The sequence below is a fragment of the Periophthalmus magnuspinnatus genome, chromosome 13 (assembly GCF_009829125.3).
Source record: "Periophthalmus magnuspinnatus isolate fPerMag1 chromosome 13, fPerMag1.2.pri, whole genome shotgun sequence".
Lineage (NCBI taxonomy): Eukaryota > Metazoa > Chordata > Actinopteri > Gobiiformes > Gobiidae > Periophthalmus > Periophthalmus magnuspinnatus.
The window spans coordinates 6,571,166-6,597,450 of NC_047138.1; the positions used below are offsets into that span (position 1 = coordinate 6,571,166).

Consider the following 26,285-nt stretch of genomic DNA (forward strand, 5'->3'; position numbering starts at 1 on the left):
TAAGGCACATGGTCCAAATAAGCTTCATCATATCATTGAAATCACACATACGAAAAAAACTAGAGCACCTTTTGTGCTATTTCTATATTTTATATTACCTTAAGCATGCACTGAAATGTAGCCTATTGGTTAGATGAAAAAAGTACATATTTTTATGATGACAATATAACTTCTACTCTCAGATTTGGTAATTGCGTGAGAGGGGCAACTACAGAAAATGTGATTAGTGTCCCATGACCCTGATTATCAGGACATGATATTCATACAGTTGCCTAGATCTTCGTCTCCCATTCACATGTAACAAAGGTATGTCATCTTTGCCCTCTGAGTAGGTTAATCATTCAGCTTTGAAGTTGCGAGCAGGTCTTGACGCTTAAACAGTAAGTGAGTGTGACCATTTCTATGTTGTGCAAATGAAGCATGGCTACTCAACAGTCTCAGGAGGTATTTAGGGACATGGATTCTGACAATAGGAGCAACTCCTTCTTGAAAACAATGAGGAAGTTCAACCTGCATCAACTTTTTTCCTGGTAAGTAAAAAAGCAGCCATGCTATTGTTTTTTAATGTTCAATATGGTTTGCCATTGTTTTGATCTTGTTTCCCCAGGCAACTGGCCAAGACCTTGGCCATGGGGCAGGGTCTGGCTGCACTCATCTGTGGCACAGCCATCACTTCCCAGTACCTGGCGACAGACTTCCACGTGGATACTCCGATGCTACAGAGCTTCCTAAACTATGTGTTGTTGTGTGTTACCTACACTCCGATATTGGTCTGCAGACAAGGTAAAAAGCAGAATACTAGCATGTAGTAACATATATACAAAATATCACTGGGTACACTTTATGTAGTACTACTGTCAAAAGTTGGAGGGCTTTGTGCTACTAATGCCCTTGTAGGCAATATAGACACCTTAAATAGCCTTTAGCTTTTAGCTAAACCATATGCAGTGTAAACTGGATGTGAACACTGATGTTCAGGGTATTCCCCTTTAAAACACAGGGGATGAAAATATTTTACAGATTCTCAAAAGTAAGTGGTGGAAGTATGTCCTGCTGGCTCTGGTGGATGTGGAGGCCAACTACACCGTGGTTAAAGCTTACCAGTACACCACCCTCACCAGTGTTCAAGTAAGTGCTAGGAAGCTATATGCTTTTCTGTGTCTATATCTATCAATTCTAGTTTCACTGATTGTGCACCACCACTTGGACCCAGCTGCTGGACTGCTTCGTGGTCCCAGTCCTCATGGTCTTGTCCTGGTGGATTCTGAAGACCCGCTTTAAGCTGGTGCACTATGTTGCTGTGTGCATCTGTGTGCTTGGAGTGGGAACTATGGTGGGTGCTGACCTGCTGGCTGGACGAGACCAGGGCTCCAGTAAGTTTATTTCTTCCTGTTTTGATGAATATTTGTTCTTTTGGCGTATCATTTTATCATTTGTCTATGTGCCCTTAGCTGCAAACATCTTGTTAGGCGATGGGCTGGTCTTGCTCAGTGCCTCGTTCTATGCAGTCTCAAATGTGTGTCAGGAGTACACTGTGAAGAACCTGACTAGGGAGGAGTTTTTGGGCATGGTTGGCCTGTTTGGCACCATCATCAGCACTATTCAGATGTGAGTTCTCAACATTACTATCAAATTATCACATCATTATACTTGGACCACTGGGGACTAATGTAATGTAAACATGTTTCATAGATGATGTTATTGTTGCTATTGTTATTTTTTTCATGTTTTCAGGGTGATTCTGGAGCGCACTGAAATTGGTGCTATCCACTGGAACTGGAAAATTGGTCAGTTTATTATCAGTATTATTTCATGTTTTAATTTTTGAATGTCAAATTTTGCCTTTTAGAAATCTCTTACTTGTACTGGTTTGTATAGTGTCACTATACGTTTTTCATATTCCTAATTTCGGTAGCTTGGTTATGCTTTGCAGTAGTTTATTCCAGTTAAATTAAGTATCCTTTATAATGCGGATGTATTATTCCACAGGGCTGTTGTTTTGTGGCTTTGCTTTGTGCCTGTACACACTCTACAGCTGTATGCCCATCGTGATAAAGCTGAGCAGTGCTACTTCAGTGAATCTGTCTTTAATGACTGCAGACCTGTTCAGCCTCTTCTTTGGGATCTTCCTCTTCCATTACATGGTATATCATCTAATTTATGACATAAAAGTACACTATGACTACTACACATTGTACACAGTTGAAGGGACAGCTCCAGTCTATTTTTATGGTATGTAAAGTACTGTCCTTGGACAGATGACGGGTCACCACGACCCAGATCAATGTTGGAGCCATTAAACTACTTTTACAACAAGAGCAATTGATTTTGTGTCTTTAACATCTTGCTCTTACTGACATAAAACAGCACATGTATATTGTATTAATAGCACTAGAACTTTCATATTTTCTATTTTTGTCAGGAAGCAATGTACAATTACTCTTAACAAATTTTTTCCCTTTGTCTCCATACTTAGTTCTCTGGACTTTACCTGGTCTCCCTGGTCATTATCCTCATTGGCTCCATATTGTTTAATGCAGTGCCAACTCAAACTGACCCTGCAGACCCCCTTCCATCTGTCTGTGAGGAGGGCTTCTATGAAAACACAGTGGCAACTCTAAATTACTTCACAAACCAGGGGACTGTCCTGAGATTGGACAGAAAGGATGCCCAAGAGGAGAATACAAGTGCCTCAAGCAGAACTCCTAAACATGAAGAGCAGTCTTACCAAAATTACAATGCTGATGTTTCATGTAGCACTAAACTGTAATCAGTCAGTTTGTTTGTTTTTTTCAGTGTATTATACAAACCCAGGTTTGAAATCCTTTCTTTCTGTAAATCTTATTGATTACATGATTAATTACTTTTGTATTTATTATAATATTATATTATAATATTTTATTTGCTGCCTTGTTGCAATACATTTGACATTTTGTGAATTGGATTTGTATGTAAAAGTCAGTATGATGCTCTGGTAGATCATATGGTAATATCTTTCTTGTTTAAAATTATTTTTGCACAGATGTGTTTAAGTCTAAATAGAATCAATACAATGTTATGGGATTTATGAAGATGTCATTTGACTTATTTCGTTGAAGCAAAAACAAAAAAACAAACAAAAATAAGTTCCATTGACTTTCCCACATTAGTTTTTCATACTTAACTTTTATATAAATCCAAAGTGTAGAACAATTGGAAACACAATCCTATGGTATGTATCTTGTGTCTAATTACAAGCTACTCTCAGTTGTACCTCATCACCCCCCACTGACTCTCCTTGTGTGTCAGCCTCTCTGCTGCAGGGATCAGTGAATGAGCACTCAGTCGTACTACACTTTATGTCTATAAGGGAGTGTGCATGGAGGCAGTCATTCACTACATACCCTACAAGAAGAGAGGATGCAATAACATGAGGCTTGAAGAGACTTAAGGAGAGATACATGACAGTGAAGAGCCATATGCGTTGCCAATCTGAACTGGGACATAGTGGAGTCAAGACAGAGGTAAGACCAGGACTGAAGTGGTAGATTGGACAAATTAGTCATTTTATACCTTGTTATAAAAAGCTGCTTTACTTGGTTTGACAGTGTGACAGGGAGGAAACTGGTAGGAATTGAACTAAAGGCAGAGAAATAAACAAGAAGAAACTGCAGTTCAAATCAGACTCAAAGGACTATAGGTCAGGTAATAGCTTTATCACAGCATGGGCTCTGATGTTTAATCAGCTTTAGTGAACATGTGTAGCATCAATGTTGGGAGCCCGTGATGTGAAGTAATTATTGATTTGCAGTTTAATTTAATTAGCAGGGAACTGTAATGTCATTATGTCCCCAAAAGGTCATGGAAATAGTTGCTTTATTACATTGAATAAAGCAATACTATTGTCTGGATGCTTAGGTATGACACAAATCTTATATCAATTCTTAATTTAGTTCTAGGCAAACTACATGCATTAGCTGGAATAAAGATTTGATTGTAAGTGTATAAAGTAAAATGCATTCTCTCTTTATTGTATAGTGTGCAAAGATGCCATTTAACCTGTGGTCACTTATGTTCACAGTTGTCATAACTTACTACTCAGCTAGAACTCTGAAATCTTTTCAGACTACTTTTCTTACAGTGATGTTTTATTTTTTAGAGTATTTCTAAATATATTCCCACAGTTATAGAAACTGAGCATGGCTACTCAGCCTTTGTCCCAGGCCTCTGCTGGGGTAATTAGGTGATTAAATATTGATGGGTACACTGTGGGTGACTTAGTTGATGTGGGCATAGCTTTTTTGGTTGTACTACATTCTGTCAAGACATAACAGGACATTCTATTTTCACTTATTTCAACAGGAAAAAAGTAAGTTCAAATATGTGTATGGAGTTTTTTAATTAGCAATGTAAATTTACCAAATTCAGTTTTAACCACAATGCATTCTGTCCAAACACTTAAAAATAAATTATTTCCATTTGTAAAGATGCATAGCAAAATATGTCACATTTTAAGCCAATGATACAAATGTGAAGCATCTGCCAAGTGTCAAAAAGTCAAAGGCTTAAAATAACAGTTAATGAAAGGTGTATGAATAATGTATCATCACTAATACACATAAACACACGCACAAAGCATGTCAAGCGGCTCTAAGCTATGTAAATCTGATCCTGATGAAAAACTACTATGGCACCTCCGCACACAAAAACATCACATGATGTAAGACACATATAGTCAAGCCTCAATCTTTGTAGATGAGGAGGTTTAATATTAAAAGCGGAAAATTTAACATGAATTTACAGCAAATTAAGCTATTATTACTTGAACAGAAAAAAAAAATCGTACTTACCAATAACCAATAACCAAGCTACATAAGATATAATAAGATAAGATATGTCTTTATTAGTCCCGCAGTGGGGAAATTCCAGTATTGCACCGCACAGTTCAAGAACAGCAGAAACATCAAATGTTACATGATCATCAAAATATTTGAACGTATTGAAAAAGTAATTTTACATTTCTTCAGTTATTTTGATGATTTTAGATATTACTTGTAGGAACAAATTTTGACTCTGACTGACCTACAAATGAAATTACATGGTACAACTATAAAACATTAGATAAAATAATTTCTTCATATCAAAGAGCTAATAGAATAGTGATAAAACATGTAGTAAAAGTTGCAAAAAAAAACAAAACACAGAACTCCCCATTTCTTTGTATAATGTGGTGAAATATAATTCATACATTCACTATAGATTTTATACAGTCATTTGTTGTCAGGCCACTGCATTTTACCCAGTGGCACTTTGTATAGATTCCCTTAGAACTCACAGAAACAGCTCAAATGCACCAGGTCACCAACAGTTATGTGTTTGTCTCGTGTCTGCACAGCTTACTCAATGCATATTTATACGTGCCACATATGTGTAAATTGTCTCTTATAATAGTTTTATTTCAAATCTAATTCGCACTCATTCTTGTGTTCAGAGTCCAGAACACTGCTGATGTCCCATAGTAAGTGAAGTGTGACCCAACCCAGGACCATGGTCATTCTGCAGCAGGTAAAGACAGACATTGTTTGTGAATGCCTTCTTTGTTGCTGTGCTTTCATGGGAAATAGTTTGTTACATCTCATTGTTATTCTTTTATTCATTATTTAACTTTGTGGAGTATTCTGATTGTAAGGTTGCATACATGTATAGATTTAGTCGAGCATTGTTATGTCAGTTTCAAGTCTGCTGCAGTGTTGGCTGTTTTTATCATTTTGTTTTGTGCAACTTGTCATCCTTTGATAAACTAATGGATTCTGACAGCTCCCCCTCCCTTTAGAGGGCAAAATGGGACAAGCCAATAAAACCCAGATCAGCTGATGCCTCTTCCGCTCTGAGCAGTGCTGGTCCCACCTCACACCCCAAACTCATCACCATAAATGTTCATGTCTGCCATTTAGTTAGTGGCAGTGGCATAATAATTTTATTATTTCATTAATAGCAGCTGTTGTTACTATGCTGGATTTAAGCTGCAAAAGGTTATTTAGGACTGAAACAAAATAAAACTGCAGTAAGTTTCATTTTGGATTCTATTATAATTTTAAATGGCTGTAAGTACAAGCAGAAGGGGCTCAGCTTGGCCGCCCGAGGGATGGGACCCAAACTTGCGTCGTCTCAGCACCAGATTTGCGACACTTGTCACGGTAAAATGTACCTTCAATATGATCTTCAATGCTGAGTCTTACTACACATTTTATTCTGGATATTATTTATTTTCAGACAAAATTTCAATAACAATAGCCGTGATGTGCAGTTCTGTTTTGTTCCTTGTTAAAGGAGGAAGATACACTAAATGTTAATATTCATTGTTCACTGAAGCATTAAAGTGGCTCCTGCAATGACTGATACAAGTTTGATATCTCCAGTGACCTTCATCATTCCTCAGTGGTGAATCTAAATGCAAATGAGCCAAGCTGGTTGTGTCTTTTAATCATTATTTGAGCACATGTCTCAAAATGTGTTTAATAGCTCAGAAATAGACTGGTGAAACGTGCAAGCGCTTTCTCACCACAAATGTAAGTTGCGCTATACACCAGCAGAGGGCAGCCTTATACCTGATTTAACTGTAATAGGACGTTCAAGCGCACCTCAGCTTTCCTGTGGACAATATTGTAACTGCAGTAGGTGAATGGATGCTTTCCCATTGGTGGTTGGAGATGTAAAAGAAAAAAACAACAACAACAACAATAACAGCCCATAACCATAAGTGGGACTGAAATCTGTATTAGTTAAAAAGTCATTTATATTGAAAATCTCAGAAAAGGTCATGAAAACATCACTGTACTTAATCTATGTATTTAAATTTACATTATTATTAGTAGTGTATGAGGTAGCATGGATCAGCCCCTAAAAGTCTGATGGTACTCCCCCTGTTTGGCACCTCTGTCTGTAACACTGTCAGAGTAAGACCATCCTAATCAGAAAAGACATTGACTTCTTATGGTTGTCACTGTGATTCCATATATGAGTTTGAACAAAAAAAAAAAACAAAAAAAAAAAAACAAGAAATGCATCAACAAGCAAAAGGTTGTGTTTTTATGTTCTATTGTGACTTCCCTGGTGTCCACATTGAGTTTTTGACAGTTGTCTTGAAATGTAACATGAACTCACAATTTCAAAGTTAAATGTTCACGTTTTTGTGTGTTTTTGTAAAGAACCTAAAGAAATAATATATTCTGTATCTTCTCGTCATGTCACATATGAAACACAAGTTAACAACAGATTTAGGCACAAAGCAAAAAAGAGCAAATAAGAAGATGAAGTTGGCAGATATAAACAGACACCAAACATCCCAGAGATTTAAATAATTCAGTGAGTGGCCTCTGATGGTTCGCGGTTGGCCCAGCCTCTTCGCTCACTGGCCCTATGTGTGGGTGTGTGTGTGTGTGAGACAGGTGCATAGTGGTGTAATGTTCAGGTGGCTCAGTTTGCCAAGTGAGGAATTTACTTAATTAAAGTGACATATGTAACACAAACTGACAATAACACAGCCTACACATAACAGCAGACAAGCAAAACAACACGTATAGAAAAGATAAGGAGCCACAATATGTGAAATGATGGACTCCAACTTGCAATAAACATCTGTTCATAATTATCTGAAAATCCACAGGTTAAATTATCGCAGTATTACTTGTGTATAATTGATTATTTTGAAAAACACTTAACATTTGAAGTGCATGGAAATCCCACACCAAAGGACACTCGTGAGGAGGAAGTGACGGCTTGTTGCTGTGGACAACAGATGTGTTTGAAGGGGGTTGGGTTTAGACCTATGCAGGAGAGGAGGACCGTCCTGTAAAAACTTCAGATGTAACACTAAAAGTAAACTAAAACACTAGCTTAAATTTTTATTTTATTTTCAGGCAACTTTTTTTTTTTTTTTTACAGCTTGAAACATTTTTGGTTTTATATCTTCTAGACGGATGTAGATCAAGTTTATAGATGTCTGAATATAGTCGGGATACAGTTTACCGGAGTGCGCCAGGAAAGGACACTGATATCCATTGTTCTTTTTGTGTTTTTTTTTTTTTTGTTTTTTACTAAACTGAGACTGTGATTATTTTGCTATTGGGATTTGCTGCTTTGAAGATGTACAAGCGTCGGGAATATGTTGAACTCTATGAGAAGGATCTGGCTAAATGGGCTCTTCTGCGAAATGTCAACACTGTGGTGAAACATAGCACTCTGCTGCCGGTAGATTTATTTACATTTATTTCTGAGTGTTATTAATACTTGTCTATCTTTTAACTTGATAAGGGGGGATTTGTTTCAGTGTTTGTAAGCATGTGTTATGACATAGATTATGTATAACATGCTTTTTTTATGGCAACAAGTTTGTATTTGACAACTCTTATTTTGATATGTGAATATAGAAGTTGTTTTTTTTTTGCTATGCACTGGTCTGGATCCTCTTCTGTTCACGTTGTAAAGTTTACTTGTCACATTCAGGCCAAGGAGTTTCACCCAATTACTTAACTTAACCTAGTTGCTTCGATTTAAATAACTCTTTGCAAGTTTCATTGATTGCTGTAGGCCTAATTGTTTTTTTTTCTTTTTTTGTGTGTTTTTGTGTTTAATCAATTTATTTGTTCTTTAGGGCGACTATGTCTGGTTAGATCCAAAGAGCGGTCGTGAGTTTGAGGTGCCAATTGGCGCAGTCGTCAAACTATGTGACTCAGGGCAGATCCAGGTGTTGGACGATGAAGGAAATGTAAGAGATTCATCTTTGATCTCGGTGTATTTATTACTCTTATATTTATACTCTTACATACCGTAAGAGTTCATATACAGAAGCTTTTTGGTCAATGTCAAAACCCAGGTCATTGCTGTTTCTTCTCATTACCAACTAATGATTCCTTTCTCTGGTACAGCAGAGCAATGTCAGTGACAGCAGTGAGTTTATGTGTCAAGTAACCAACCTTTTACTATTCTCTACAGGAACACTGGATCTCACCTCAGAATGCCACAAATATTAAGCCAATGCATCCCACCTCTATTCATGGAGTGGAGGACATGATCCGATTAGGAGACCTCAATGAGGCTGGCATCCTCCGAAACCTACTCATCAGATATAGAGAAAAACTCATATATGTGAGTACTAGCTTAAATGGTTACTTAATTAGTTCTCCTTTAAACTTGGTGTCTGTCCCTCTTTTTTATGTTATCTTTGAATTTTTCTGTATATTCTTTTCTTTCCTCTGTTTTTTTTCTGAAGACTAATTGTGGTGGCAGGGTAAGTCAGATAATCTAAGAAAAATGGCATCTTACACAACTCAAGCGCTTGTCTGTGTATGTGGGGCATTATGTCAGTGCTTGGTGGTAAAGGAGCTCAAAGCTGCATGCTGTTTGCATGTTTATTTGCTTCCAACATGGACGACTCTTCTCCCATGACTAACACTGATATGTTCTCATTGTCATCCATCACCATTTGAGCTGCGAGATCAGAGTTACCTTATCCACCCCTATGAGCTAACTGCTCTTACCGTCAGTGGCATGTGCAACCAAGATCTGCAACACTTTACTATTTAAGACTTTTGGAGAATACTGTATTATTATTATTTGACTTATTATTACACATAAGTATAGATGCTCTACCTTAGTAATTCATTTATTATTTATTTTACAAAAAATATTAATTAACTTAAGTTGTTGATTTGCTGTCTTATTATATTGTATGATATGCAGACCTATACAGGCTCTATCCTGGTGGCTGTTAATCCATATCAGCTATTGCCGATTTACACTGCTGACCAGATCAGACTATACACCAACAAGAAGATTGGAGAAATGCCACCACACATCTTTGCCATCGCAGACAACTGCTACTTCAACATGCAGAGAAACAATAAAGACCAATGCTGTATTATCAGGTAAAACTTGTGATAAGAAGTCATGTTATCAAAAGCTACTTTAAATTAAATAATACAGACCTGTTGTGTTTGGTTATAGTGGTGAATCTGGAGCAGGAAAAACAGAGAGCACCAAACTCATCCTTCAGTTCCTTGCAGCCATCAGTGGACAGCATTCATGGATAGAGCAGCAGGTGCTAGAGGCCAACCCCATTTTGGAAGGTAGGAACAAAACAAATGTGTACTGTGTAATTAGATTCATAAAGTCGGCTGAGATGACATTATAACATGATGTCTTCTTCTTTGTGAAGCTTTTGGTAATGCTAAAACAATTCGTAATGACAATTCATCACGTTTTGGAAAGTACATTGACATCCATTTTAACAAGAGAGGAGCCATCGAAGGAGCAAAGATTGAGCAGTATCTTCTTGAAAAATCCAGAGTTTGTCGACAGGTGGGAATCATTGAGAAGTAACCCCTCTCTTGTTTCATGTTATTTGCTTTACCTGTATTTGTTCTTTGTGGACCCATTGTAGGCCTATGATGAGAGAAACTACCACATTTTCTACTGCATGTTAAAAGGCATGACCCCAGATGAAAAGAAGAAACTGGGTCTAAGCAAAGCCACAGATTACAACTACTTAACTATTGTGAGAACTTATTGGCACTTATTTGTGTGCATTATTGTGGAAAATAGTTGATTTAGTTGTCTATGTTGTTTTTATGTACCCATCTTTTTTGTTTTTAAGGGAAACTGTACAGTGTGTGACGGACGTGATGATATGAAAGAGTATTCCAACATTCGCTCTGCAATGAAGGTATTTATTTAGATTTGTACATTAGCCTTTTATAACACTTCTATCTAATGTATTATTACAGCTACATCTTCCAACAATTGTAATCTTTGACATTTTTCTCACACTGTAGGTATTGATGTTTACAGACAAAGAGAATTGTGAGATTTCAAAACTACTCGCTTCTATTTTGCATATGGGGAATCTACAATATGAAGGTAAAATTAAAACAAACTTTGGGCTGGTTAAGTGCAAAATACAGGGTAAAACTGTGTTGTTGTTTTGTTTTTTTAAGCGCGTAATTACGATAACCTTGATGCTTGTGAGGTGGTCCGAAGTCCTCCTCTTACAACAGCGGCTACACTGTTGGAGGTAAAACTTTAACATTTATCTAAAAAAAAACTAAAAAAAACTACTTAAAATAAACTGAAGATTTATAACAATTAATTTGTGTACAGGTGGATTTTAAAGACTTGCAGAATTGCCTGACAAGTCGGACTCTGATCACTCGTGGGGAGACTGTGTCCACACCTTTGAACATGGACCAAGCCCTGGATGTCCGAGATGCTTTTGTCAAGGTAACTTTGTTTAGTTAGATGAGGCTCTATGTTTGAATTGATTTAATGCATGTTTTGTATTTGCAGGGTATCTACGGCCGCTTGTTCGTGTGGATTGTGGAGAAGATTAATGCTGCCATCTACAAGCCCCCATCTATGCAGCCTAAATTTGTTCGGCGGTCTATTGGGCTGTTAGACATCTTTGGCTTTGAGAACTTTGCCGTCAACAGGTATAAAACAATAGCAGAAATAAATACATGCTTTATAATCGATGATGTTATCTTCAGTATGTTTATTTCTGCAGCTTTGAACAGCTCTGCATCAATTTCGCCAATGAGAATTTGCAGCAGTTCTTTGTGCGACATGTCTTTAAGTTGGAGCAGGAGGAGTACAACCTTGAAAATATCAACTGGCAGCACATTGAATTTACAGATAATCAAGATGCACTGGACATGATTGCCATCAAACCAATGAATATCATCTCACTGATCGATGAAGAAAGTAAATTTCCCAAGGTATTCAGTATGAACACTCACTACTCAACAATAATATGAAGAGTAGATGATAGTGACAGTATACTTTCAAGATTAAGCTCAAAGGTGTAACATGGAAATGAATGCCTTACACAAGAACATTTTAAAGTTGCCAAACCATTGCTTAGACCTTAGTTTTGACATTGTAAAATAAATGCCATGACTAGCCAATGTATATACTTGCGCTTCACAGCAAGAAGGCTCCGGGTTTGATCCCCAGGTCGCCGGGGCTTTTTTGTGTGGAGTTTACATGGTTCACTCTTCCAGTGTCTAGGTGGGTTTCTTCTGGGTTTCCCCTATCAACCCAATATGGTTAGTCTAAGCTAAGGTAGTCCTAACCAAGTCTAGCAATAAGATTACATCGATGGAACCCTAAGTGCTATGCTGTGGTGCTCATTGCTCCTGAGGCATTGTAGGATGGATCAAATGCAGAGAACAAAATTCCCTATGGGGACAATAAAATGTATCTTACCATATCTTATAATATCAAACATGAATATTACAGCTGTTCACTTTTCTGGACAGGGCACAGATGCCACGATGCTGAACAAGTTGAACTTTCAGCACAAGCTCAACACCAACTACATTCCTCCAAAGAACAACTATGAGACCCAGTTTGGGATCCAACACTTTGCAGGAGTGGTCTACTATGAGACAAAAGGTGGGATATGCATTTGTAAACATATATATTAATTCTTCTATTAATGCATGTTTTCTGGTAGGTTTCTTGGAGAAAAACCGGGACACACTTTATGGAGACATAATACAGTTGGTGCATTCCTCTAAAAACAAATTCATCAAACAAATTTTCCAAGCCGATGTTGCTATGGTAAAAGATTTACTTTACTTATGGACTTACTATAAGTTCAAGATAAACCTTTCCTGTGTGGTTTCTGCATGTCATATTCAGCCGCATGCTTCCGAGTAATGTCCAGCTTTGTGCTAACATTACTGTGTTCTCTGTGCTCTGTCCTTGTGTGTTTTTGCATATGTGCCTTTCACCAGTTTCTGTGCGGTTATGCTCCTGCTAGTACATTGTGTGCCCCTGCTAAAAGTCTTTCTAAGGTAAACTTTATTGATTGGTTAATAGTGAGAGCCTCTGTTTTGCAACCGATTAATTATTAATCCCAATCATTTTATGAAATATCACAAACATTTATGAGCATTTAACCATTGTAACATGTTCTTTGCAATCCAAAAACATATCCGGAGAAATATTTTCTCCTTTATATATGTTTCATTAGGCAAGGCAAGGCAGGTTTATTTGCATAGCACTATTTGTAACTGAATAACAAAGACATTAAATTCACAATACAAACAAATTAAAACATAAATAATCATCATAAAATTAACATTAAAACAGAAGAGTGCAGAATAAAAACCTTCAGTCATATGCACAGCTAAACAGAAGCCTGGATTTAAATATTGTCAAAGTGTCTCACCTCTTCAGGAAGACTGTTGTAGATTATAGCTACATAAAACTGAAAACCTGATGCCACATGTATAGTCCTGACTCAGGGCATCAGCTGGATGCCGGTCCCTTAGGTCCTCAGAGTGTGAGATGGCTCATATGGTGCTAACATGTTGGAGATGTAATTTGGTGTTAGGTCACGGAGAGCTTCACAAGCAGAGCTACTTTAAAGTCTATTCTCTGAGCCACAGGAGCCAGTGCAGAGACCTGAGCACAGGTCTTATGTGCTTGTACTTTCTGGTTTTAGTCAGCACCCGAGCAGCAGCATTCTGTATGTACTGCAGCTGTCTTAACACTTATTTGCAGAGGCCAGTGAGCAGGCTGCATGGAAATGTCTCTTTATGTCTGGTTTTGACAGTATACCTTTGATTTTTGCAATGTTTTTAGATTAAAAAGCTACAGTTGTTATTGATTTGGTGTGGCTATTAAAGTTCAAGTCTGAGTTCATTATTACCTCTAGATTTCTAGCCTGATTTGAAGGTTTTAGAGAGAGAGACTGGATCTGACGGCTGACACTGTCTCTTTGTTTCTGTGGCCAAAGACTATGACTTCAGTCTTGTCTGAGTTTAGCTGGGGAAAGTTCTTTTGCATCCATTAAACCTATTTGTTGAGACCATTCCCTTCTGAGACATTTGTCCAATTATATGTCCATGAATTTCTATGCTTCAAGGTGCACCATGTAGTTATTCTGGTTGACGGTTTGCCATCGGTATGTCTCCATGGATATCATTTTACTGCTCTGCCAAGAATGTATGCCAGTAAATTTATCTATCTCTGTGAAAAGTAATAACATTTCTACTGAGACAAGCAGGTAGCCGACCCCCCACCAGAAAAGTTGCATGGTGCACCTTTAAAACATGGATATTTAGGACGACAAAAAAAGACAAGAGAAGTTAATGCAATGTCCAGGAATAATAAAAGCCGCTTCTTCCTTTGTTTTGACATTTTCTGGTCTTTTCCATGTGACAGGGGGCAGAGACCAGGAAGCGCTCGCCCACCCTGAGCAGTCAGTTCAAACGATCTCTGGAGCTGCTCATGAGAACACTGAGTGTGTGTCAGCCCTTTTTCGTTCGCTGCATTAAACCAAATGAGTATAAGAAGCCCATGGTAAGTGTCTTTTTTTTGTACCAATTTAGATTTCCAAACAGTGACCCTTTAAGATGTTTTAACCTTTGGGGTGAAGGGTCCAGAACCTGCTTTGTTATGTTATTGTTTTGGCTAGAATGTTCCACATACAAGGTATTTTCTTGTAACTAAAATACCTGAAATTGAATACAAGATTTGAAGCCATTTATTGAAACATTCCAGTCAAAGAAATAACATCTCCATGGAGACAAATAGATGATGGATCCCCAAAAATGTTGCATAGTTCTCCTTTAAAGACAAGGTTCTGATCATTGTGATTTAGAATTTTTTAATCCTTCATACTATATTCAGATTTGTATGTGCTGCCCATATTCTGATGATATTTTGAGTAAATTGTATTCAGAAATGTGCTATGTCTTTAGTTGTTTGACAGGGAGCTGTGTGTGCGCCAGTTGAGGTACTCTGGGATGATGGAGACTATTCGTATCCGTCGGGCAGGATACCCCATCCGCTATACTTTTGTTGAGTTTGTGGACCGCTACCGGGTTCTAATGCCTGGAGTTAAACCAGCATACAAACAGGTGAACAGTAATAACTCAATGGACATTTTTCATTGTCAGCATGTTTTAGTTTCCATCTCTGCCTTTGTTGTTGTATGAGCTAATAAATGTTGGTTTTGGTGTGACATTTGTTGCATTTGTTTGATCAGGAGGACCTCAGGGGAACGTGTCAAAGGATCGCTGAGGCTGTGCTGGGCAGAGATGATGATTGGCAGATGGGAAAGACAAAGATCTTCCTCAAGGTGCAAAAAAACATTATAAATTATATTCTAGAGCTGAGAAATAAAATTTTTTGTTCTAATTAAAAAGTCTATTTTGCCCCAAACACACACATGCTTTTACTGACTGGCTTTAGACTTTTAAAAAAGTCAAGTTGATCATTAGATTCTATTAGAAATTGGTGATAGTTGATAGTACATGCTTATATTTATATGTAGTGATATGTATTTATATGTAGTGAGTGTACATTTACTACAGGCATTTTTTGTAAGTCTTATGTGTGAGTTTGGTTCAGGAAACACAGTGTGTGCGGAGAGGTCAGGGCAGGGCAGTGGCCACATTTCCCACTCAGGATGTGTTTAGAGATAGCAGGCGAGGGTTTGTCATTGTTGAGTTTTTATACTTTTTGCATGTCAAGATGAGTTCGCTAAAAGTCTCATAATTTAAAAACAGATATTAATACATATTCTTTTCCTAATATTTAAAGCCCCAGTATGTAAAATACACTAAAATAAAAGTCTGTTTTTTCATTATGGATGTGTTCATTGCACTGAAAAACACATGTATCCTTACTGTGAGCACACAAACCTGCCTGGAGAAGGGTCTTCTCCTGCTTCTTTCCATGGGAATGTTGTTACTTTGCCTATTATTTTCCACAGTATGGTGTAAAACATATCTCTCTCCACAGAGAATGTTCCAAAGTATGGTTTAATATTCTATTGCCATGGAATCGTGCAGTCAAGTTTTCACTCCCAGGAAGTTACATACTATCACTTTAAATCTATTCTTTTTTTTTTTTTTTACTTTTCTGGTTTGTTGGGTAGGATCACCATGACATGCTTCTGGAGATTGAGAGGGACAAAGCGATCACAGACAAAGTTATTCTCATCCAAAAGGTGGTGAGAGGTTTTAAAGACAGGTGGGTTCTGTCATTAAAATTACAGTAAGCTTAAAATCCCAGTTTATGGCTTTATTTTCTGCTACAGATCAAACTTCCTGAGGATGAGGAAATCAGCAGTACTCATTCAGAAAACATGGAGAGGCTACCAATGCAGAAAGAACTATGGAGCTGTAAGATGCACCCACATAAACAGCAACTTGTAATTATTGATTTGATGTGGGTTTTTCTTTCAGTAAATTTGACTTGTTTCTTTTGTTTGTTTCAGATGCGAGCTGGGTTCTCTCGTCTACAAGCTCTGGTCAGATCGAGGAAGTTGTGTGCCTCATATCACGTGGCCCGTCAGCGAATCACAGGCTTCCAGGGACGTTGCCGAGGTTACCTGGTGCGGCGGGCTTTTAGACACAGACTGTGGGCTGTCATCACTATCCAGGCCTACACCAGGGGCATGATCGCCCGCCGGCTGTACAAGAGACTCAAGGGAGAGGTAAAGCCTGACTAAAAGACAACCTCAGGCTAATTTAATTTGGATTTACTTACTTAGATCATATACAACAATAATACTCCTTATATCAGAAGGCTTGATTTACCAAATACATTTTTTCTTCTAATTTTAATTTTTAGTATCAAAGACGGTTGGAGGCAGAGAAGATGCGTCTCGCTGAAGAGGCCAAACTCAGGAACCAGATGTCAGCCAAAAGAGCCAAGGAGGAGGCTGAGCGCAAACACCAGGTAAAGCGAAACACATTTATGCATCTATGATTCTGAAAGGAGTCTTGTGTTTGTAACTATGTGATTGTCCCTATGCAGGAGCGGCTGGCGCAGCTGGCCAAAGAGGACGCTGAACGAGAGAAAAAGGAGAAGGAGGAGGCGCGTAAGAAAAAGGAGCTGGTGGAGCAGATGGAGAAAGCTCGACAGGAGCCGGTCAATGACTCTGACATGGTGGACAAGATGTTTGGGTTTCTTGGAACCACGAGCTCCCTTCCAGGGCAGGAAGGACAAGCCCCTACAGGGTTTGAGGTGAGATAACATTCAACAAAGACTTAGTTAGCTATTCTTATAAAAACTAACGCCGTGGTCATTGTACGGGTTTGTTTACAGGATTTGGAACGAACATACCATGAGCTGGAGGAGGAGGACTTGGATGAGGCTCTTCCTTTGCCTGATGATGATGATGAAGAGGATTTATCTGAATACAAGTTTGCTAAATTTGCTGCAACCTACTTCCAGGGAAACACTACTCATACTTATGTTCGCCGTTCTCTAAAACAACCATTGCTCTTTCATGACGATGAGGGAGATCAGCTGGTGCTTATCTTTTGGATTTTATGTAGGTGTACATCATAATAGAATCATTGTAAAGTAATTGTTAATCGTTCTTTCCAGGCTGCTTTGGCAGTGTGGATCACAGTGCTAAGGTTTATGGGGGATCTGCCCGAGCCCAAGTATCATACAGCTATTAGTGATGGCAGTGAGAAGATCCCAATTATGACTAAAATCTATGAGACACTGGGCAAGAAAACATATAAACGAGAGCTGGCTGCGATGCAGGGAGAGGGCGAGGTGAGAGGTTAACAGAATCATTTTCATTCTTTTTTTTTTATATATATATATTTTTGCACCTATATTCACCTATTGTATCATTCACAGACCACTCCCACTGAAACTCCCAAGAAAAACAGTGTGCGACACAAACTTGTGTCTTTGACTCTCAAGAAGAAATCCAAGATTACAGAGGAGGTAATTATTAGATACATAATGATTGTACTCTGCTTTGAAATGCAAAATATGACATATAGTATTCAAATGATTTTGTAAAGTATGTATATTATTAATAAAGTCTATTTAGAAATGTGTGTAAGCAACGTAAAGAAATTAACAATTGCCAAATACTATCCATATTTTACATAATTAAGTTAATTTATTGTGTTTTTTCAGGTCACTAAGCGCCTCAATGATGGTGAGCCTGGTCTCCATGGTAACAGCATGCTCGAGGACCGTCCCACATCAAATTTGGAGAAACTTCACTTCATCATTGGCAATGGCATCTTGAGACCAGGACTCAGGTGATTCACCTTACTATAATTTATGTACTTTTATACCAGTTTCTATGTACGATTTGTAGTTTTGTATTATTGTAGATTTGTAGTATTTTGTTTTCTGTTTTGTTTGTAGAGATGAGATCTACTGTCAGATCTGTAAACAGCTGAGCCAAAACCCCTCTAAAAGCTCCCATGCCCGCGGCTGGATTCTCATCTCTCTGTGTGTGGGATGTTTTGCTCCATCTGAAAAGTTTGTCAAGGTTAGTTATGACTGCCAATATGATTAAAATAAAATGTAAATAATGTGTGTGTATTTTAAATGCTAATAAAAATTATTTGTTACTTTTTACATGCTCAGTATTTGAGAAACTTCATCAACAGTGGACCTCCTGGTTATGCTCCATACTGTGAGGAGAGACTGAGAAGAACATTCGTCAACGGAACAAGAACACAGCCTCCATCATGGCTGGAGCTGCAGGCCACTAAGTCCAAAAAGCCCATTATGCTCCCAGTGACCTTTATGGATGGCACCACCAAAACACTCCTCACAGACTCAGCCACCACAGCCAGGGAGCTGTGTAACGCCCTGTCTGACAAAATCAACCTGAGAGACCGATTTGGCTTCTCTCTGTACATTGCCCTCTTTGACAAAGTAAAGTAAAATATATCACTAAAACACTATAAAACTACACTAATTTCATAATATTTTATAATAACTGCACCATAATTGAAATGTTTATTGATTTTTTAATACACAAAATAAAAGTGTTATCACTAATTCTGAGTAATATTTGTCCTTTTACAGGTGTCATCTTTAGGCAGCGGTAATGACCATGTGATGGATGCTGTGTCACAGTGTGAGCAGTATGCCAAAGAGCAGGGCGCACAGGAGAGGAACGCCCCCTGGAGGCTGTTTTTCAGAAAGGAGATCTTTACGCCCTGGCACTGTCCCACTGACGATCAGGTGGCCACGAATCTCATCTACCAACAAATTGTCCGCGGAGTCAAATTTGGAGAATACCGCTGTGACAGGGTAATGCTCTTACATTACCTTACATTATATCTTAAAGCGCATATGACACGTGAGGCTACTCATTTCGGTAAAATTTTGTCAGTATAATTATAAGCCTAGTTTTCCCTTTTACCATGGAATTAATTGGGAAAACTGGCTCCAGCTAGGTGTTCCTCCATCTGCCTACTGTTACTGACAGGGTCCTCCATTGGCACTGAAGAACAGGTTAAATGCAGGGGACAGTTTTCCCTACAGGGATAATCAAATTTTCCTTACCTGACATTGTTGCTGATTTCACATGCACAAGAGCAACGATACTGGTCTTAATGTAGAAATATTCAAGAAATAAAAGAAAAGATTTTGGAAGACATTAATTGTATGAATCACTTTATATCCTTTGCCTTTTCATAGGATGATTTGGCAGAGTTGGCCTCACAGCAGTACTATGTGGACTATGGTTCAGAGATACTCCTGGAGCGACTCCTAAGCCTCATCCCCTCCTACATCCCAGACCGTGAGATCAGCTCCTCCAGAGGGGTGGAGAAGTGGGCCCATTTCATCATGGCTGCCCACAAAAAGGTCCTTAGACTGACCAAACATAGACATCCTAGTGACATATTATATTACTGTGTGTTTTACTTCTACTTCTTCTTTATTTCTTCTAAATAAATGTGTTTATTTCTACTCAGAGCATCTACACTCAGAAAAGGTTTGATTCTCTCAAAGTGAAGGAGGAAGTGGTGGATTTTGCCCGACATAAATGGCCCCTTCTTTTCTCACGGTTTTATGAAGCTTTTAAGTTTTCAGGTAAGCTATTTCATTATATTACCATTAACAGTGTCTTGGCTTATTGTGCTACTAAAACAACAGTCTTTGACTTGACATTCCATGAAAGAAAAATATTGTGTTAAAATCCCTCTTTGTGCACACAGGGCCCAGTCTGCCTAAAAATGACCTGATTGTGGCTGTGAACTGGACTGGCGTGTACTTTGTGGATGAGCAGGAGCAGGTCCTCCTGGAGCTCTCTTTTCCTGAGATCACTGCAGTCTCCAGCAGCAAGTATGTCAGACATTAAAGATGATTAATTTACAATATTTATTTGCTTATTCTAATAGTTAACCATGTTTTGTTTTTAGGGGAGGAAAGTTACAGGGCCAGAGTTTCACTATGGCCACCATTAAAGGTGAAGAGTACACGTTCACATCCAACAACGCAGAGGACATCCGAGATTTAGTGGTCACTTTCCTGGAAGGGTTACGAAACCGGTCCAAGTTTGTAGTGGCTCTGCAAGACAACCCCAACCCAAGTAAGCAGAATTGTCACATTAAAAAGACAATTGAATACCAAATCCTGCCCTTTAATCTGGATTACATAACACATTTTGATGCTAAATGTTCCAGAAAATGATGAACTGTATTTTTCATTTTCAGCTGGAGAGGACTCAACGTTCCTCAGTTTTCAGAAAGGTGACTTGATTGTTCTGGACCAGGACACAGGGGAGCAGGTCCTGAACTCTGGTTGGGCTCATGGGATCAATGAGCGAACCAATAAAAAGGGGGATTTCCCTGCAGATTGTGTCTATGTCCTGCCCACGATGACCCGACCGCAGCAAGAAATAGTGGTAAAGAAAACATCTTTAAACAATGATCATGCCAAACAACAGTGTAGGTGCTCTCTCCATCTATTCTTGCTTACATGTTTTTGTTTGTAATCAGGCGCTGGTTACCATGACACCAGACCAGCGGCAGGAGTCGGTCCGTGTGTCTCAGCTCATGATGCCGGAGACTGACGAGAGACTGAAACCGTACACACTGGAGGAGTTCTCATATAACTACTTCAGGTACAGCATTTTGATAGAGGCAGGGGTCAAACCAGGAACACTTACAAAAGGTGCAGAAGCATGGCATTTAGAATCAACCATTAAAATGTATTTGAAAGATGTACTACGTAGCTTTTGTGATGGACGACCCCTGACTAGAAAAGTTACATAGTTTGTCTCTAAATTCAACCCCTTACAAGTTTCTGCTATTTAGGCCTCCTCCGAAACATACCCTGAGCAGAGTGATGGTTACCAAGAATCGTGGGAAAGACAAGATGTGGAGCTGTACAAGGGAACCACTCAAACTGCCTCTGCTCAAGAAAGTGGTCAACCACGAAGACCTTTCTCAAGAAGCCTGCATGGCCTTTATTGATATCCTGTGTTATAAGACAATATCAGCTTTGTATGACTTGTATTTTGCTCCAAATTTCTCTATTTTCCTTAACTGTCCTTACCTATGATGAAGTATATGGGTGACTATCCATCAAAGCGAACACGCTCAGTGAATGAATTAACAGATCAGATTTTTGAAGGAGCGTTAAAGGCTGAACCGTTGAAAGATGAGATATACTGCCAGATTATCAAACAGCTCACAGACAACCATGTGAAGTATGTAGCCTACAACAATATTTTATTTATGTTTAACCTAGCTCACTTAATTTATAATGTTGGTCTTATGCAGGTATAGCGAGGAGAAGGGCTGGGAGCTGTTATGGCTGTGCACTGGTTTGTTCCCTCCCAGTAATGTGCTGCTGCCTCACATCCAGCGCTTTCTACAATCCAAGAAACACCACCCATTGTCTGCAGACTGCATGCAACGAGTGCATAAAGCTTTACGGTACTTCACTAATACCACTTATTTCAAATACACAATTTAGTTTTTGATCTAGTCTCATAATTATATATATATATATTTATTTATTTTATTTTTATTTTTTTCCCCCACAGTAATGGGTCCAGGCAGTACCCTCCTCATCTGGTGGAAGTTGAAGCCATTCAACACAAAACAACACAAATTTTCCACAAGGTCTACTTCCCTGATGATACAGATGAGGTGTGTGCATAGACTTACTATACAGCATAATTGCAAAAGTAACAAATGGATACTTATTTAGGGATATCAAGAGTGCTCTATTAATTGATAATGATCAGATCACTTATAATCACAAGATAATAGTTGTGAGACTTTTTCAAAAATAATAAAAAATTCATGCCCGGGTCCTCCCAGAGGCCTGGGAATTTTAAGGGTTCTGTGCAGTATCTTTGCCTTTCCTAGTACTGTGCTTTTCTGGACCTCATCACCATTTTGTCCATCTGTATCTGAAAGTCCCACAGGATCTTGGCTCGGCCCATGATGATACCTCCATCACTTCTTCCTCTGCACTTCACTCTCACTGTCAATGTCAGATAATCACTGAGCACGTCATCTGTTGGGGCCTTGTCCTTGATGTACTTATGGATGTTTCATTCTGGACAGTGGCTCTCACGCTCACTAGTCCTCGGCTTCCTTCCTTACAGCTTTTGTACAGTCTTGGGATGGAACCCTCCATACATGGTCAGGAGCTTTTGGGTCTTAACATCTGTGGTCTGTATCTCCTCCTTTGGCCAGCTTATGATTCCTGCTGGGTATCTGATTACTGGCCGGGCGTAACTGTTTATTGCCTGGGTCTTGTTCTTGCCCTTAAGCTGACTCCTTAGGACATCCCTTACCCGTCGGAGGTATTTGGCCTTCTGTGTGTACTATGTGTGTTAGCGTACCGATTGATGTCATTCATGTAGAGGACTGATCGTGGCCCCATTTCTGAGTTGATATCCATAGCCAGTGGTGTTGATGATTTGGCTGAGGGGGTTCAGACCTATGCAGAACAGCAGTGGAGACAGTGCATCTCCTTGGTATATGCCGCATTTAAGTGAGGGTGGTTAGCCTCAAGGGTGGTTTTCCACAACCTCATCGAGTTTGCAATGAAGGCTTTTAGAGTCCTGATGATGTTGTAGAGCTCCAAGCATTCAGTGATCCATGCATGTGGCATTGAGTCATAGGCTTTCTTGTAATCAACTGAACCGGAAGCTGTTGTTTGGCTCCTCTGGTATCTTTCCCAATGCCCTTCTGTGCTGTGCTCATGTATTAATCCATCTGTCCGCTTATCTTAGCCACAGTGCTGCCTGACATGAGCTTCCATGTTGTGGAGAGATAGGTTATCCCATCTTTTAGCAGCTGGTTCATTTGTGCTGCCAGGTGCTCAGTGCTCAGGTAACTTTTTTAGTAGAGAGTCTCTTACATTCTTGTCTTTATAGACTGTAGGCTACACTGATTGATCTTGATGTAATACTTGTGAATAATTGTAAAATGACATGATGTTTACTTTCACAATAATCATGACATTTCTACATTCCTATTCCTGTTTTAGGCATTTGAGGTTGAGTCCAGCACAAAAGCAAAAGACTTGTGCCAGAATATTGCAACGAGACTGCTGCTCAAAACTCCAGATGGCTTCAGTCTATTTGTCAAGATCTCAGATAAGGTTTGATCACCTTGTTTCATGTATTTGGGGCAATATTTGTCATAATTTTTTTTTCTCCCCACAGGTGATCAGTGTACCACAGGGAGACTTTTTTTTTGACTTTGTGAGACACTTGACCGACTGGATCAAGAAATCCCGACCAGCTAAAGATGGTTAGCTTTGTCTTTGTTGATGATTTTTATTTGTTGTGTTTTTGTAGCTGGTTCAGTTGACAGTGAATATATATTTTTGCAGGTATTGTTCCATCACTTACGTATCAGGTGTTTTTCATGAAGAAGTTATGGACAACCACTGTCCCAGGGAAAGATTCTTTTGCTGATTCAATTTTCCACTACTATCAGGTTTGTCTTGTGCAAGAAGATGCCGTTAATATTGGATAGAATATTATTGGCATCTTCTTGTTCACTATAGGAGCTGCCCAAGTATCTGCGAGGTTACCACAAATGTTCCAGAGAGGAAGTTTTTCAGCTTGCAGCACTGATCTACCGTGTTAAGTTTGAAGATGACAAATCACATTTTCCTACAATTCCTAAAATGCTCAGAGAGTTGGTTCCTCAGGATTTAATTCGTCTAATGTCGCCCGATGATTGGAAAAGGGTACATTTCTTAATTATTTTACTTAACTTGTCAGTTGTAATATATACAATTAATATTAACTATTAAATGTTCAACAGTCAGTAATCGCATACTTTAACAAACAAGCGGGTAAATCAAGAGAGGAAGCTAAACTAATCTTCCTGAAGACCATATATAAATGGCCCACTTTTGGATCTGCTTTCTTTGAGGTCAAGGTAAACCTAGACGTCTGTGGTGATTCTTTTTCATTATGAGCTATGTGTTAATGTTTTGTGTGCTCTTTTTTGTCTTTAGCAAACAACAGAGACCAAGTATCCAGAGATTCTGCTAATTGCCATCAATAAGCATGGTGTTAGTCTCATTGACCCAAAGACAAAGGTGTGTACTTTTTACAAATTCTGTCTGGTCATCATCTGTGCATGGGATTTGACTGAAGCCATTGTCACACCTGTAATCTTACATATTAAATTGACTGCTTTGTGTTTAAACAGGACATCTTTACGACCCATCCCTTTACCAATATTTCCAACTGGAGCAGTGGGAACACATACTTCCATATCACCATTGGCAACCTGGTTAAAGGAAGCAAGCTGCTCTGTGAGACGTCACTGGTGAGGATATTTACTCTTCTTGAACTCTTTTTGAATGTATCTTTTTGTCTGTGTAATCTCTCAGTCATCCAGGTATGCTCTATAGTAAAGAAAAATTCAAATCTGTCAATTGGACAAAAAATTGTAAGAGTGAAGATGTTTCGCTGCACGTCCGACAGAACTGAAGAAGTGGCTTAGATGAGCAATGAAACGTCTTCACTTTTACAACTTTTTGTCCAATTCACAGATTTAAGTTTTTCTTTTTCAATGCATCTTTTTGTAAAAACACATGTTTTGTATGCTCATTATGTTTACAGGGCTACAAGATGGATGACCTACTGACCTCTTACATTAGCCAAATGTTGACCACTATGAACAAACCGCGCTCAGCGCGAGGCCATAGCAAGTGAACTTCTTACTGGCAGGAGGTCCGTGAGCTTGTCCAAATGTTGCGTCCTATTGGCCAGTACTGCAGCTGGGGGCGGACCTTTTCCCAGCAGCTGTGGAGGATGAGCCGCAGTCCTTCTGCTAGCTCGGAAAGTTCAAAGCTCACTGTGAGGAGCTCCGCTGAAAGCAGCGACCCCGGCGAAGGCCCGAGTCACTACTACAGCAGCAGCTGGACCAGGGAGGAAGAGGAGGAAGAGTCCAGTGAGGACGACTACCTCTGACATGTCCAAACTCAGGTTGGACCAGAGGAGGTGCTGCTTCATCAGTGTTTTAGTCACTCTCTAAGAGAATGTGACCAAATGTCATCTTAAGTGAACTTCAACAGCTTGTCATTTTTCATTTCAAGTTAAAGCCCAACTGAATACACTTCAACAGTTTAAATTGCTATTATTATGTGTGTATATATACTTTTCTTCTAATCACTACATTAGAATATTATTGCTAATTTTATTTGTTTATTTGCCTTTTGTTATTGTATTACCTCTATTAAGGTTATATTACCTAGTGCTGAAAAAAGTAAAGGTATAGATTAAAATTCATATTTTGAAGTGGTCAAAAGCTAGTGATAACTGTATTTATGTTTCAATATGTTGCCTTATGTTTTCAGGTCAAAGGTTTGGAAATGAACCAGGCCAGCAATTCATTTTTATGTTTTTTGGTACTAAAACTATGCTTTCTGTTTTTATATTGTATTTCTTTTATTGCTCAATTTAACCTGTTAACAGTGGATTGGCCAGATTGATAACATCGATAAACAGCAATACAAACTGTCAACTTTCTGTTAACAATAAACAAGGATGGGATTGCGTGACAGAAATCCCAGGAGTTGAACATAAACAAAGCTGTCTTTAATAATTAATTATATTTTAATTAGTTTCTAAGGACTTTAATATTACACATGAGAGTAGACGTACCACTATCACTTGGTTACACCAAAACAACTAAATGCCTAATATTACATGATTTGCCTTCTTTAGCTCTCGCTGTTTCAAAGGTGAAAGGTGAAAGTATAAATTGTACTCATATTTTGGGGCAAAGTAAGACCACTATGCAGATATCAAGTCTATTATTATATCCTTCCAGTGTATCTTTTTTTTTAACTAAGTAATTTTTGAATTTGAGTATTTCAAAAATATTGTGTTGTTGCAAAGAGCAAATTGTTGTGTTAGTTGAGAGTATTTTTCAAATAGTGAAAATGGGAAAAACCTCAAAACACAATGGCAAATATGCTTCTCTTTTGTCATTTATTTGACAGCTTTTCAACATTATTTTCAC

The 26,285-nt window shown here is 38.6% G+C and overlaps 2 protein-coding genes across 2 annotated transcripts; both read left to right on the forward strand.

Annotated features, from left to right (window-relative positions):
* Positions 1-345: 345 nt before the first annotated feature.
* On the forward strand, positions 346-2,770 carry LOC117380562 (solute carrier family 35 member F2-like). Its single transcript, XM_033977387.2, has 8 exons — positions 346-530; positions 608-783; positions 1,001-1,128; positions 1,214-1,373; positions 1,452-1,608; positions 1,735-1,787; positions 1,990-2,144; positions 2,477-2,770. The coding sequence occupies exons 1-8, from the start codon at positions 421-423 to the stop codon at positions 2,768-2,770; spliced, it is 1,233 nt and encodes a 410-aa protein (XP_033833278.1). The 5' UTR covers positions 346-420.
* Positions 2,771-8,124: 5,354 nt separating this feature from the next.
* On the forward strand, positions 8,125-25,955 carry LOC117380027 (unconventional myosin-VIIa-like). The gene is made up of 49 exons (XM_033976748.2): positions 8,125-8,229; positions 8,633-8,746; positions 8,974-9,126; positions 9,721-9,905; positions 9,985-10,106; positions 10,196-10,338; positions 10,421-10,534; positions 10,634-10,702; positions 10,812-10,896; positions 10,974-11,050; positions 11,137-11,256; positions 11,323-11,465; positions 11,540-11,750; positions 12,294-12,429; positions 12,491-12,597; positions 12,774-12,833; positions 14,209-14,346; positions 14,748-14,906; positions 15,035-15,127; positions 15,929-16,023; positions 16,091-16,175; positions 16,271-16,489; positions 16,627-16,734; positions 16,813-17,022; positions 17,104-17,310; positions 17,389-17,565; positions 17,653-17,742; positions 17,941-18,068; positions 18,178-18,304; positions 18,403-18,696; positions 18,850-19,077; positions 19,468-19,635; positions 19,746-19,863; positions 19,989-20,115; positions 20,193-20,362; positions 20,487-20,677; positions 20,772-20,896; positions 21,090-21,247; positions 21,331-21,484; positions 21,558-21,713; positions 21,824-21,929; positions 23,284-23,397; positions 23,462-23,549; positions 23,632-23,738; positions 23,809-23,994; positions 24,072-24,188; positions 24,268-24,351; positions 24,465-24,584; positions 24,881-25,955. Exons 1-49 carry the CDS (start codon positions 8,125-8,127, stop codon positions 24,971-24,973), a joined length of 6,684 nt encoding a protein of 2,227 aa, XP_033832639.2. The 3' UTR covers positions 24,974-25,955.
* The last annotated feature ends 330 nt before the right edge of the window (positions 25,956-26,285 follow it).

Excerpts from the sequence above, each read along its gene's own strand:
- LOC117380562 (XM_033977387.2), top strand. The coding sequence starts at position 421 with ATGGCTACTCAACAGTCTCAGGAGGTATTTAGGGACATGGATTCTGAC. Across the intron at positions 1,374-1,451 it reads TGGACGAGACCAGGGCTCCA|CTGCAAACATCTTGTTAGGC; the intron begins GTAAGTTTATTT and ends ATGTGCCCTTAG. Across the intron at positions 2,145-2,476 it reads TCTTCCTCTTCCATTACATG|TTCTCTGGACTTTACCTGGT; the intron begins GTATATCATCTA and ends CTCCATACTTAG.
- LOC117380027 (XM_033976748.2), top strand. The coding sequence starts at position 8,125 with ATGTACAAGCGTCGGGAATATGTTGAACTCTATGAGAAGGATCTGGCT. Across the intron at positions 21,248-21,330 it reads AGCCTGCATGGCCTTTATTG|CTATGATGAAGTATATGGGT; the intron begins ATATCCTGTGTT and ends AACTGTCCTTAC. Across the intron at positions 21,930-23,283 it reads TCCCTGATGATACAGATGAG|GCATTTGAGGTTGAGTCCAG; the intron begins GTGTGTGCATAG and ends TTCCTGTTTTAG.